This window comes from Mastigoproctus giganteus, chromosome 8 (assembly GCF_048544385.1).
Source record: "Mastigoproctus giganteus isolate SK-2022 chromosome 8, ASM4854438v1, whole genome shotgun sequence".
Lineage (NCBI taxonomy): Eukaryota > Metazoa > Arthropoda > Arachnida > Uropygi > Thelyphonidae > Mastigoproctus > Mastigoproctus giganteus.
In genome coordinates, this window is record NC_143582.1 from 22,261,239 (window position 1) to 22,275,749 (window position 14,511).

The window sequence follows — 14,511 nt, forward strand, 5'->3', positions numbered from 1 at the left end:
AGAATTTATACGCGGGGGAAGTATCACTGTGGAATGTTTTTGGCTTTTTGTAAAGTACATGCACTCGACTTGAGGTTAGCAGAGAGCTAACGATGGTATTACCCGCCAATCGATCGGTGGACTTAATAAAGTGGCCACTCAGTGTACGTGTTATGTACATGACATTGAATATGATTAAATGGACTCTTGCGAGATGATTTATAGTAATTTCTCTGATTAATGCTCTGCTGCTCACCAAATACTAGCGCAGTCATGATGAAACTGGTTGCTACTACCTGCCTTAAAATATCTTACTCCACATATTTGTCCAAAAATATCTCTGTTGCCACAGTTACCTCATGCGCACAATTCACAGATGGTTCTTTGGTTGATTATCAAATAAATCCAATGAATCGTGCACATCAGCTACACCTTTTTCAAATAAAAAGAAACTACATTCTTAAATTGTAAACATTTTATGAGATTTTACTAGAATACGACTTTCTGCCTATGCTCACTAATGACTTGCAGATACTTGTTGCAAGTCATCACTTGGGTCATGGAAAATGACAGAGCACGATTTTCTCAGATCCCTACGTTTAATTTTTGGGCGAAACGTCTCTTCCTGTCACTTCAAAGAAGCATATCTAACAGCAGAATGCTTTTTTCCCGAACTGATACATCCCCGGTTACACTTGAGGGAACAACATATAATTTGTTAAAACAAATGCCCATATTTCTGCACTCACTTGAGTCCACCTTTAAGGCTGGATGCTGTGCTGTGTAACCGATTTCCTTAACCGGGCTGTAAATTACACAGCTAGTCTCAAGAAATATTTGAATCAAATCCCAATATGGTGAATGAAATATTCTCTAACTTCTTTAATTCCCCAACGAATACAGTTGAAATATTGCTCCATTGATACTAGTTAGCGTCATGGTTTACTCAGAAAGTGAATGTTATTATTATGTGAATGATTTCTAATGCGGAAGATGCATGCTGCCATCTGTCGTTACACTTCCAATCTAAACGTAAACCAAATTATATGTTGTTCCCGCAAGTTTAACCATTTTTCGTAATTTTCATATTTTTTTTATTTTAAATAGGACCAACTTGTTTTCCAATTTTTATTAAAATATCCTCTGTTAAAATCAAATAACTTAACTATTTAGGAAATTTCCATAATATTCGAAAGTATTCCAGAAAGGTGTAGAAGAGTCCTGAATGTGGTTGGACATTGGAGAAGATTCAAGAAAATGGTAGTATTGTTTCAGTATTATAGAAGATGATTCTACAGTGTTTTGCAATAATATAATTGCTGGATTCAATATGAACAGAGAAACTCCCCTTCTACATCCCCTGTAAAACTTCTTTTTAAACAAGCTGGACTTCATGGTCGTGTAGTGGTCCGAAGACCAATTAAAACCGGAAAATCGAAAGAAATTGTTGGAATCGGCTAAGAATCAACAATAATGGACAGATGAAGACTGAAAAAAACGTACTGTGGACAAATGAATTCAAATTTTAAAATTTTGGAACCAAGCATAGAGTTTATATGAGATGATCAACTGGAGAAAAAAATGGTGCCACATTGTTTAGTGTCCACAGTCAAGGACAGTGGTGGTTCTATCTGGGATTGCTTCTGCTTTTCTGGAGTGGGTGACATCGCCAGAATTGAAGGAGTTTTAAGAAAAGAAGGCCATAAAACATTCTTGAAACTAATGCAATATTCTCTGGACTTCGACTTTATGGAAGAAATTTTATATTACAAGAACACGATAACCCCAAGAACAGCTCTAAAGTTGCTAGAAAGTTCCTGTTCTGTGCAAGGACTTTTAGCAACTAAACAACAGGAGGGAGGATATTGAAAATTATGGTTTGGTCACCCCAATCGCCTGATTTAAACCCAATAGAGCTTTTATGGGATCATCCAGAAAGTCAATTCGATAGTCTGCCCATCTTCACAAAATTGATTGAGAAACCTTGTAGATCGCTTGGAATAATGTTAGTTAAGACATTATTATGATATTAACAGCCAGAATGCCACGTTTGTGTAAGGCAGTGTTGAGGATATTTTGATGAAAAATCGGTATAATGGTTGATATTAATTATTTCAATGTTTTAACTGAAAATTGTTCAATGCTTAATAAAAAATCTCAAAATACTTTGTAGTGTGTGTTTTTTTTTATATTAAACCTTACGTTGCCATAGAAATTTTAAAAAAAATCTATAAAAACTTTGAGGTGGGAGTTTATATGCATCTTATGCAGTTTACGATCTACGTGTTAACTAAATTATATGTTGTTCCCGCAAGTATAACCGGAGATAAGCACCAAAAAAGGTTTTGGAGAGGTTAGAAACACTTTGTACTCTTTGTACAATATACTTTGCGATTCTTACAATTTTTACCTAAGCTGCGTTTAGAAAAAAAGCAGAATAAAAAATGAAGAGAGAATATTGCAGAAGAGGAAACTATGCAACAAAGTTATCCATCAGATGCACCCACTTTTCCAAAAAGGCAGAGGCTTACTAAGTTTATTTTAATAATCGATTTCCTCGCGATTTTCTGCTAGGTGCAAGGGATCATAATGTACAATGGTGTGCAAAACTTAAGGATCAGTCAGGTTTTCACCTGTAGCTTCTCATAAGAGTGGCCTAGATATGAGAAAAGCATACCAAAGGAACCTCGTGAGGTACAGAAATGATGAAGGAAACAACACCAACACAACAACGGAAACAAAACAGTACAGGGAGACTTTTTTCAAAAATGGCAACACAGCACTCGCTGCCATGATACAGATTCATCAGTGCCAAAGATGAAACAAAGGAAAGAGGTGGGCCTCAGTAGGAGATAAGGCCACCCCAAATGTCGTTGCAGGCTTTGCACCACCTGTTGAACAATGCTGTTGATAAGTTCTTGCGGTAACATCGTCCAATCCTCTGTCAGCGCCATCTTCAGCTGGTGAACATTTTCTGGTGGGTGTGGACGTGCTGCTAGGCGTCCTCCTAGAGCGTCCTCCTCAGAGCGTCCCATATGAGTCCGATGGGATTTAGATCGGTGGAACGGGCAGACCAATCCATACAATGTTCTCACTTTCCAAAAGCATATCAACAGCTGCAGTGCGATGGGGTGTGGTGTTTTCAACCATAAACATGAATTCTGGGCCAATGGCACCTCGGAACAGAGGCACATGGGGAAGGATTAGCATTAGCATTAGCATTAGCATTAGTAGAGGCATTTGATGCAAGAAAGCAAGCTTATGCAGCATCAGCCAAAAAAAAAAAAAAAAAAAAAAAAAAAGTAACATAAATAAATAAAAATAACCACTTCCACTTCACCCCTCTGTTCGTTCGAAATACCTGTCCAGCTGAGCCTTAAACTTATTTAGGCTATCAACCTCCACCACAAGGGATGGAAGTCTGTTCCACCAACCAACCACCCGCTGGCTAAAGGCAAATTTCCGCACATCTATCCTACATCTGTCTTTCCTCAATTTGAATTTATGCCCTCTCAGGTGATTATTCTGAGCAAGAGGAAAAATCCCATCAGCATTGAGCATGCTCAAACCATTCAAGGCTTTATACACCTCTATCAGATCACCTCGCTCGTGCCTAGTTTCCAGACACTGTAATTTGCAAAATTTAAAACCTTTCTTCGTAAGGGCAACCCTTTGTCCCATTCACCAATCTAGTTGCCCTTCTCTGTACTCGTTCCAGCAGCTCTACATCCTTCTTGAAATGAGGCCTCCAGACCTGTATACAGTACTCAAGGTGTGGCCTGACCATTGCCTTATACAAGGGAAGAATCACCTCCTTATCCCTGCTAGAAAAATTCCTATATATCATTGACAATGACACCATGAGCCACTCTGGCAGCCCGTCTGCACTGCTCAGAGAACTTCATATCTGCCTGCACAACCACCCCCAAGTCCCTTTCATTCTCTACCACTGTCAGTGTAGTACCACAGAGTTGATACGTTGCTCTGGGGTTGCTGTTTCCCACGTGTAGTACTTTACATTTGTCAATGTTAAACTTCATTTGCCACCTCGAAGCCCATCTGCTCAACCTTTCCAGATCCTGTTGCAGCAGCATAGTGTCAGTATTGTCCTTGACAACCCTGCCACCTTCGTATCGTCTGCAAACTTCGACATTAAGCCTGATATACCATCATCAATATCATTCATAAACACCGAAAACAACAACGGACCCAACACTGAACCCTGAGGAACTCCACTAATAACATTAGTCCACGATGAGCAGTGTCCATTGATTACCACTCTCTGTCTTCTCCCCCTCAACCACCCCTTTATCCATAGCAGCAATTTGCCACCAATGCCACACTGCTCCAATTTGTGCAGCAGTCTTCCATGTGCAACAGTATCAAAAGCCTTTCTAAGATCCAAGTATATAATATCAAAGTTATTCCCTGCATCCAGTTCTTTTGTGACTGCATCATAGTATCCAATCAAATTGGTCAGGCAAGACTTACCCTTAACAAAACTATGCTGTGTCCAAGCTATAACTGAAGTCTTGTCTAGATGATCCTGCAGTGCTTCTTTAACCAGTGCCTCCATTAATTTTCCTGGAACAGAAGTTAAGCTCACAGGTCTATAATTACTTGTGTCAGCCTTTGATCCTCCTTTGTGAATTGGGGTCACATTTGCACATTTCCAGTCTATGGGTACCTCCCCTGAGTCCAAGGAAGCTCTCATAATTATGGCTAAGGGTTTGCTTACCTCCTTTGCTGCCTCCTTTAATATAACTGGATAGATCCCATCCACCCCAGGTGCCTTTCTTGTGTTTATCTTCAACAATTTCTCCTCCACTTTGCTCTCAGTTATTACAAGATTCTCTAGCTTACTGCTAGAGTTGAATAACCTCTGGCATTCCCCTCGCTGAATAACTCCTCATGTGTGAATGTCGATGCAAAATATTCATTTAATGTGTTAGCTAGCTACGTGAGCAGGATCATCAACAATTGACCCATCAATATCAAGTGGACCAATCTGATTCATCCCCTTCCTTCTAGAGTTTACATAAGTAAAGAACCTCAGTACAGTAGCGTGCACCGGTTACAGTACCGCCTTCCAGTATCTGTAGTTGTGCACGTCCATCCAAGATAACGCCTTCCCAGATGAGAACACTTCGACCGCCATATCGATCCCTTTTAGTAATGTTTGGTGTGGGGTGATACCGTGTGCTAACCTCTCGGCAGATTAACTGGCGTCCAGAATCGCTCCTGAGACTGAATCTATGGTAACATCGTCCGCATCAGTAGAATACCTTACCCCACTGCGCTGCTGTCCAGTCCTTGTGTTCGATGCGCCACTGTAAACGGTGTCTCCGATGGGCAGGTGTTAAAGGGACACAGCGTACTGGCCGTCGAGCAAACAATCCACCTTTGTGGATTCGCCTGGCCACAGTAAACCGCGATATTCTGCGTCCTCTGCAGGTGGCTTGCAGTGGATCCCGTTGTCTGGTGCCGGTCCCGCTTGTCCAGTAGGAGTATATAGCGGTCTGAGTTGGGCGTTATTTTTCGTGGAGGACCACCACTGGCCCTTCGAACAACTGTACCTGTCGTTCTGAAGGCCAACCACGGACGTGAGACGATGCTATGGGCGATACCGTACTCTGCAGCCACAGTCCTCACACTTCGACCTTCCTCGAGCTTCCCAATTATTCGTCCTCGGATAAATTCATCCAGATGTTGTCTACTGGCCATTTCGTTGTCTGTAGCACTGTATGAAACCAATAGAACGTCTGTGACAATCATGCTCACCATTCGGTAATTTGCACATAACTGCTGAACTGCTGCTTTTATCTGTTTATGTGAGGCCTCTCATCACGATTCAAATTCTTGCATGTGCACCAGCTTTCTACTCAAGGGCCACAGTTATGCAAATCGCCACAGGTTGTTTCGTTTGATTTTGTGGTCGTAACCTTTAGAAATAGTGTTGGTCCTTAAGTTTTGCACACTAGTGTTGCTTGGTACAGTGTTGCTTGGGTACAGTGTTGCTTGGTTAAGAACTCGAAATCATCCTTAACGTAGAGTACCATAGCTATTGACAACTAATCTAACAATACTCAGGATGATTGTAATTAAATTGTTTCATTTTGAAGGCCTGTGCACAAAAATGGGTTAATCACCCAGAGCTGAAGTAGAGTTAGTAGAGTGGGTATGATCACTGATTTTAATTTGCGCCTTTTCCACTGGCTTGAAAAGGCTCAAATTAAAATCTCGTCAATGGGGAACTTTTATAGATTTTTTTTAATAACTTCTCTGGGTTAGTAGGTCCCAAGTGCATGATTTTGTACAGTATAATGATGCCTCCATAGCCTTAGTTGCTTTGGTGTCTAACGCACAGAAAGACTGTTCAATGTGACTATCCATGTCATCACCAACGTTAAAAACATGAACCTGATCTCCTCAAAGGAGATGGTTCTATCATAAGACTGGAGAGGGAACTTGCAGTTTATGAAGACATTGAAAATGCAATGGAATTAAGTGATGGCTTGAGATGATCATGATCGGCCAATAATTTGGCCCAATAAGTGGGCTTAAGAACATAGATCACAAGTAGTTTCTAGCACCCCAACGACTACCAAACTTCAAGCCGCTGTGTCATTTCCAGAAAGAAATTCTTTTCTTGTGACAATAACTTTTCGTGAACTTTCTATAGAAATAGAAGCAGCATCCTTTCCACCACAAAGAAACCTCCATCCATCACTCTGTAGACAGCCAACCTCTAGACTATCTAATCCTTTCAACCCCAAGTGCCTGGTCAGTTGACAAGGTAGTTCCCCCATTTTATGAGAATATTCCACTTATCTCTCTTCATGGGGACATTCAGAATCCAGGTAAGCATCCTAGCTGACTCAATACTAAAATCACCGATGAAGGAATATGCAAAATTCCTCAGGATTTCACAATGGGACATTTTCAGAACAGACAGAAATAGACCACAGACGTTGAAGATACTAAGGAAAATCACGAGGTATAAGTTCCTAATCAGAATATTCTAGAAACCGCCATAAGGTTGAAACTCTAGAAGAGCTTTTACTCTTTTGATGTTCTGTGCGCAACAGAAACTTGACTTTGACCAAAATGAGAAAAGTTTTACGTAAGCAGTATCAGCAGATCCTTTGGTCTCGTGAAGACAAGCGTGGTGGTGGAGTGGGAGTTGTTCTGTAAAATTCTGTTTTTAACTAAGATTTATACCTTGTTCGAATATCAATTTAAATCAGCTCGACTCAATACTGGAGTTATTGAGTCGAACTATGAAGAACAGAATAGGCAGGAACATCACATAAACTGAAAAAACGACTGGACTAATTGCAGACCGAACAAACCATAAAGCACAACCTTGAAATGCTACTTGGTAAAGTTTCCCTACCTTACCCACAGAAATCATTGTGATCTTGAGCCAATATAAGACTGATTGCCCCCTTAATCATTTTCAACACCGTATTGAAAGGGGAATTTTTTTCTTATGTAGAAATTGTACATAATCCTTCTGGTGAGGACACTTCTGAACTTGTTTACGACTTGGTGCTTTCAAGAGTATTTTAAAGAAAGAAAGAAAGACTTTAGTTCGGTAAATTACAGCGGTTGGCGACTAGACTCCTACTAGGAGATCGTATTGAGGTGTTTAAGGCTTTGAATGAATTCGTTTAGTTGAATGCTGATGCAATCCTTCCACTTGCTCAATGTACACAGACACATGAAAGAGCATAAAATAAAACCGGGAAAGGATGGTTGAGGGTAGATGTAGGGGAATTCGCTTTTAGCCAGCAGATAGTTGATTCTTACTTTCATCTGGTGTTGGAGAGGCGGGTGGGTAGTTTGAATTCAAAGGAAGAACTATGTGATTTTTTTAGGCGCCTCAACGACTTAGGCCATATTGCACTGTATATAATATGTCTGTAAATTGCATGTGTTCCGTGGTCGATTTGCTGTTTGCTGGACGAAAAACCGAGTTTCCGGGAGAAAAAACCTTCTCCTGAGACCCAACAGCCACGTTGTGAAAACGGGCCATAAAATTCCCTTACGTCATTGACGGTAGTCTGAACTCAGGTCTTTTCCACCTTGTATGGGGGAGGACATCAATTCTACCAACTGCACTCCATTACAAGGGCTGACTAGACAAATTAAAGGGGTGGAGACGGGTATGAAAAATCCTCCTTTTTTAAAGTTGATGCTGTATAAGCTTGCTTTCTTGCATCGTTTTCCAATAACTAATTAACTACTAATACTAAAACCAATACTAATAAAGATAATTTCTATAATAAAAATGTTATTTTCGTATTTCATTTTTAAATATATAAAAAAAATTAAACTTTAAATATAACCTTTGACGTTGATAATAAAAATTAAATTATATTTTGAAAATTTTGTAATCAGGAGAAGGAACTGCTTGTGTGGCCCACAATACGCTGCCGGAGAGAGAATTTATGCGGAATTAGACTGACCTTGCGCATCTTTTCTGTTTTATCCCCTACACAAAACATGGTTGTACCCGCGTTGATGCATAAAACGTACAGATTGATTATGAAACTCGTTTAGAAACAACTTAAAAAAAGCTGAACGTCTAGCAGACGATCTACTGTCGTCTGCTACTGTATTAAACGTTAGTCTTCTGCCACTGTATTAAACGTAGGTCTTCTGCCACTGTAATAACGGAGTACATCCATTCTTGGATGAACAAAAGACAAATGACGTCATCAGTGAAAACGCCAGTCACGATAGAGCAGCAACTGGTCGCATCGCTAAAACGTTGGTGATACATTTGCGTAAGGCAAGTGAAATAATAAAGTACTTCCCTGTACAGGACCCTGTCAAAAGGTAAGTTTTCCTTGTTTCATTCTAAACGAATGTAGATGTTACTTTCTTTTGCTGTTTTCGAAGTTGTTTTTTGCCAAAGTTGAGCCCGCCATATTAGTTACATGATATAAAATACACTAAGCGGCCAAGACGCACCAACCATCTTTTAGTACCCCCGCTTTTAGCCCTCAGAAATGCCTCCAGTCGTCTGAGTATGGATTTAACGAAGTAACAAAAGTTTTCCACTGGGATGCAGGCCCGTGCATAGTTCATCGAGTCCCATACTTCTCCGGCATGGTGACCTTTGGTATTTTTCTACCTACGTGGTCTTCTTTCCACTCCTCAAGTGTCGAGTGTCTGTTCGTGTGCCCTCTGTCCCTCGTGGGTAGCGCAGTTGGTACAATCGCCGTCCTAACCACACCAGGTGGAAAAGACCTGAGTTCGAATCCTGTCAATGACTGAAGCAATTTTTATGGGTCTTTTTCACAACGTGGCCAAGTTAGTAGGTCTCAGGAGAGGGTCGCGTGGTTTTTTCCAGGAAACTCGGGTTTTTGGTCCAGAAAACAGAAAATCGACTTCACAACACGCATAATTTACAGACAATATACTGCGACTTGAAGATTGATTGTCCCTTGACATCTGGACGATGTCAAATATTTGATATCGTCCAGATGTGAAGGCTGTGCCCAAGGGCGTAATAAAGCTTCAAAACTACTTTTAAAAGGTTGAAAAAGGCTCACATAAAACGACTATGAACCACAAGCGCATGCGCGAATTGTTAACTTTTAATTCTCTACCCTATTATCCAATGGGCTTCTGGTGGATATAGTATATAAATAATAAATTTCATTAACGTTCCAATTTTTCTTGAATTGCATACATTTCATGTTAATGGCAGAATCTTTATTTCAGGTATGTCCACTGATTCAGGAATGACGATCTTCGTTGTCCTGTTGCTTTTCGGGGTTCCGTGTACAACGGAAGATACCAACAAGACGATCTCCCATTCTTCCTCTGATTCTGCAAGTGATTTCGGACCAAGCTTTGCTGATGTACCCGACCACTGTAGCCGAGATATCATCAGACAACGGGAGAACGTAACTGTTCTGTACGGATTGAAGCCTTCTGTTCCATTTGACAAAGCCTTGGCGGTGTTCCTGGCTGTGGGGCTCGTAGCAGCGTTCGTAGCGTTCATCTTCCACACCCTACGGAAGGTTGTGTACCACGATGCCAATAATCTGGATACTGCCTTTGATGCCGGTGGGAAAGTGTCCATTGGACTGACGGCTACGACCATAGTTTCTCAGATGACATGGAGTGCCACCTTGCTACAGTCCTGTACAGTCGCCAGCAAGGTAGGGACAGTCTCCTATAAGTTTAAAAATAATTTACTCCAACAGTAAATTTCCTAGTCCACAGAAAGTTGATATTTATCGCCCAATAAGTATCTTAAATTGTTTGGTAAAATTGTTTCAAAACCATTCACAGACCTTGCAGCCTTTTCCAACCTGGTTACTACAGATGACCATCATGGATTTACAACTGGTAGGTCTGTGATCACAAACCTCAATTCTCTCTGGAATTTTGTCATTGGAATGGTCGACCATGACAATCAAGTCGATGTCTATACGGACCCATGCAATCACTTCAGATTAGAGTGGCAGAAGACAACTCACCTTCCACATACCCAGATCCCAATTCAACATCAATCAACAGTTTTCTGATACATTCTGCTTCCTTTGGCAATGAACTGAAGTTAGAAGCACCTGCAAACCTCAATGAATCCATCCAGCCTACTCACAGACTCTTCCAGTCCAGGACATCGGACAACGTTTACATTGAAATGTCAATGTAAATTTTCATTGTAAACATTGTAAATAATTAAACATTTACTCTGCTCATTCACTTTTCAAGCGATTACTAGACCATTTGTTATAACCACCTTGGCGCCAATGAGTTATAAGAATATTTGACACCTCATAGCCTGCATTGCCTAGACCCAGATTATCACCAGTTGTTTGATACTCAGTACTATAAAATGATAGACCAATAATGGATTCATTCACTGACAAAGCAGGCTTATCCACTTTTATTTTTTTCAGTATGGAATCAGTGGACCTTATTGGTATGCAGCTGGGGCCACAGTGCAAATTCTCCTTTTCTCCGTCTTGTCTATCCAACTGAAGATTCGGGCTCCTGGAGCGAAGACATTTCTACAGGTACTCTTTAAGAATACTCTTTTAATACTCTTTAACCGATCTCTTTAAGAATAATAAAGAAATTACAATTGACTGCATCATTAAACCACTCAGTAGTTGAATCCATGATTCATAACTCCATACCAACCGTTTGGTTTCCTTTGCAGGTGATAAGGGCAAGATTCGGCAATGCCACCCACTTGGTCTTCTGCACTTTTGCGGCATTCACAAATATTGCTGTCACTGCGATGCTAATTCTTGCAACGTGTGCAGTCCTTAATAGTTTGGTGGTCGATATGAGTCAAGAAATGTCCGTCGTACTCCTAAGTGCCATCATCGGATGCTACACTCTGATCGGTGGGTTGGGAGCAACTTTCTACGTCTCCTACTTCAATAGTGCCATCATATTCATTATTCTACTGTTCCTGGTGGTGGAGGTGGGTATTGTTGCAATGGTAATGGATGCAATAAATCGACATAATTCCTTCTTTTTCTAAATGTACTCGTCTCTTTCTTAGGTTTATTACAATCCTTACGGACACCATGAAAATATCTTTGGCAGCTCCGAGAACTTGTTCAAGTACTTAAGTTGTATACAGAGCCCAAAAGGAAATGAAGAAAGAAGCTATTTGACATTCTTTTCTAGTAATGGTCTTTCTTTTGGTGTTATAAATATCATTGGTTCCTTTGGTGTGCTCTACTGCGACCAGTCTTACTGGCAAAGCAGTGTGGCAGCAAAACCTCTCCAGGTAAGTACTGTATTTTGATTTATATTAGAATTATTGGTAATTAGAAATCCCTCTTCTGCATCCAAAGAGCCTATAAGTTGTAGACAGGGACCCAGGTGCCTTCCTAACCACCTGTTTATTCTGCGTGGTAAATTCAGGTTGTTAACCATTTTATCAAGGACGATTAGAAACACGAGGGCCACAATCTTGAGGGATTCACTTGCTGTTCTGTTCCACCTTGAAGAATGTCCATTTATAACCACTCTATCTCCTACTTTTTTTTCTAGCCCATGGTCCAACGAAAGATTTCGTCAGCAACCCAATTGGCTGCAATTTATATAATAGCCTTTCATGGGGAACCTACCAAAAGCTTGATTGAAGTCATGGTAAATCACATCCAATTTTTCTTGCATCCAACAATATTTGGTAACATCACTTTGCGTAACGTTTTAAAATTTTGCAGGACTTCTGACACTATCTTTAACTTAAGCACTGTTAATAAATAAATATTGATCACCAGAAGATACATTGAAGACTCCATCATCGTGAGCTCAACTGAATTCAAATTCATCTGTCTATAATTGTCCATCGCATCTTTCGCAAATAACCATTATTGTTTCACCTGTGTCTGATGCGTCAAAGTTTAATTAATTAATGTCTCTTTGTTAATTAGGGCGTCTGGGGATTCCTGTTAGGCGGACTCACTTGGTTCACCATCCCCTTTTCCTTAGCGACTACCATAGGATTGGCTTATCTAGGTCTCAGCAGTTTCCAGGGCAAAGAATTGTTATCTGAAGACGACGTTGATGAAGGTAAATAATTTTGGACACAGCTGGATTGATACTTCTGTAACATTATTATGAGCAATCATTTGGTATCTCAAGAAAATTTCAATTTACTCGAAGTACCTAACCAGAATCTGTTTCGGATTAATGAAATCTCGGATTAGCGGGTTCAACTTATAAAAGCTATTTTTCTTACATAGGTCTGGTAGCGCCAATAGTAGCTCACGTGATTCTGGGAAAGGCTGGTGATTATGCCATGATTGTGCTGCTCTTGATGGCTGTCATGTCAACTGGATCTGCTGAGGTGATTGCTGTGGCATCATTGATTATCTACGATGTATACCAGACATACGTGGCACCATTCAGGTAAGAATTTCTTGTTATTCTCCAAAGGATCCTACACAAAATGAAATGATATTTTGCCATATGGAAGACTTCCATTTACTTGTAAGATGGACATCGTGGAACAAGGTACTAATTCTTCTGTTGTTTCTTATAGGCCCGGAATGAGAAATGGAGAGTGTATCTTGTGTGAAAAGCCTTATCACAGCGAATGGCCAGAGGTTTACGTCTGCACATGCGCAAGTATTTCTTCTTGTACACAATGCCAGATCGACAGCATAAAACGCCAGAAGTGTGGAAGGCTGGTGAAACCACATTTTAAATGTGCGGTGCATGGTGAATACAGAGAATACATGGAATGCTTACTCAGCTACAAAAACTGGTGTATCGTCTGGATCACTATCATAATCATCCCTTTGTTCCTCTTCTGTTACGCCATTAAGCTAAATCTCGCCTGGACTTATCTATTCAATGGAATCCTCATTGGATCCGCTGTCTGCCCAATTACTCTATCTATTCTATGGTCTAGAGTTAATGGCAAAGGAATGATGGCTGGTGCTGTGGGAGGATGCATATGTGGTTTAATTTCGTGGCTTGTGTTAGCGTCTACATATCCCGATGGGTTGTCCAAATTTATGCAAAACACCGGGAAAGAAACGCCCATGTTAGTTGGCAACGCTGTATCCATTCTTTGTGGAGGATTCTTTTGTGTCGTAGTGACCATGGTTACCCGAAAGAAAATGAGCAAAGAAGAAGTCGAGGCAGAATGGGAAAAGACTAGAAATATTGACAATCCTCTGAATCCGTGGACGCAGATTTACAAGGAGGACTTCCAATTAGACGAAGTTGAAACACATCAGAAGAAACCACCACTGAAGTTAGTGGAAGGTGTTTTTAGAAGGGCTCGCATTACTGCATACACGTTTGGAATAATATTGACGGTGGTCATGATTTTTGTTTGGCCCGGAATGATGTTATTGAATCCTGTTTTGAGCTCAACAGGATTTTTAGTGTGGACAACTGTTTCAAGAATCTGGACTTACATCGCGGCTGCATTTATTATAATTGTTCCATTAGCCCAAGAAATTGTGATCGTTTTCAGAAAGATAAGAAAAAACAGAGAAGTGGAAGCTTCCATTCAGGAGAATTACCAAGAAAAGAAGCACTGAAAGCTCCATTTTAAGCATGAAAAAACACGAAACGCACAGAAATATTGAACATTTATAATTAGGAATTGGGCACTGGCCAAAATCCACCAACCATTTACTTTACTGAAAACAAGTAAACTAGTGTACAAAAGTTATAGCCACAAAATCAGATGGAGTTCTTCAATGTCCGAATTAGATCATATCGTGACTACTCAAAAATGAGTGACCAGTCCTGATAATTCACGTTTTTAATAAGGAATATGATCGCCCGTGTTAGCCAACAATTCCCACAAGGAGCGTTCGTTTGTATATTCCACGTGGAGAGAGAATACATTGCAGAAATGTATGCTAAAAATAGACTATCCACATTAAAATTACCACTGCATAAAATAAAATAACATGAATGACACCTGTATTTATTTTCGATCAGAGTCATTTTTTTATTTAAAAGCTTCGCAATAGCTTTCATTTGTAATATTACGAATTTCTAAATTAAAATTTTCAGTGA

At 40.2% G+C, this 14,511-nt stretch overlaps 1 protein-coding gene across 1 annotated transcript; it reads left to right on the forward strand.

Moving 5' to 3' along the window:
• The first annotated feature begins 8,751 nt into the window (after positions 1–8,751).
• Positions 8,752–14,051, forward strand: LOC150081340 (uncharacterized). Its single transcript, XM_090379211.1, has 8 exons — positions 8,752–8,823; positions 9,715–10,157; positions 10,905–11,021; positions 11,168–11,437; positions 11,519–11,749; positions 12,402–12,540; positions 12,714–12,879; positions 13,013–14,051. Exons 2-8 carry the CDS (start codon positions 9,717–9,719, stop codon positions 14,022–14,024), a joined length of 2,376 nt encoding a protein of 791 aa, XP_090235337.1. The 5' UTR covers positions 8,752–8,823; positions 9,715–9,716; the 3' UTR covers positions 14,025–14,051.
• The last annotated feature ends 460 nt before the right edge of the window (positions 14,052–14,511 follow it).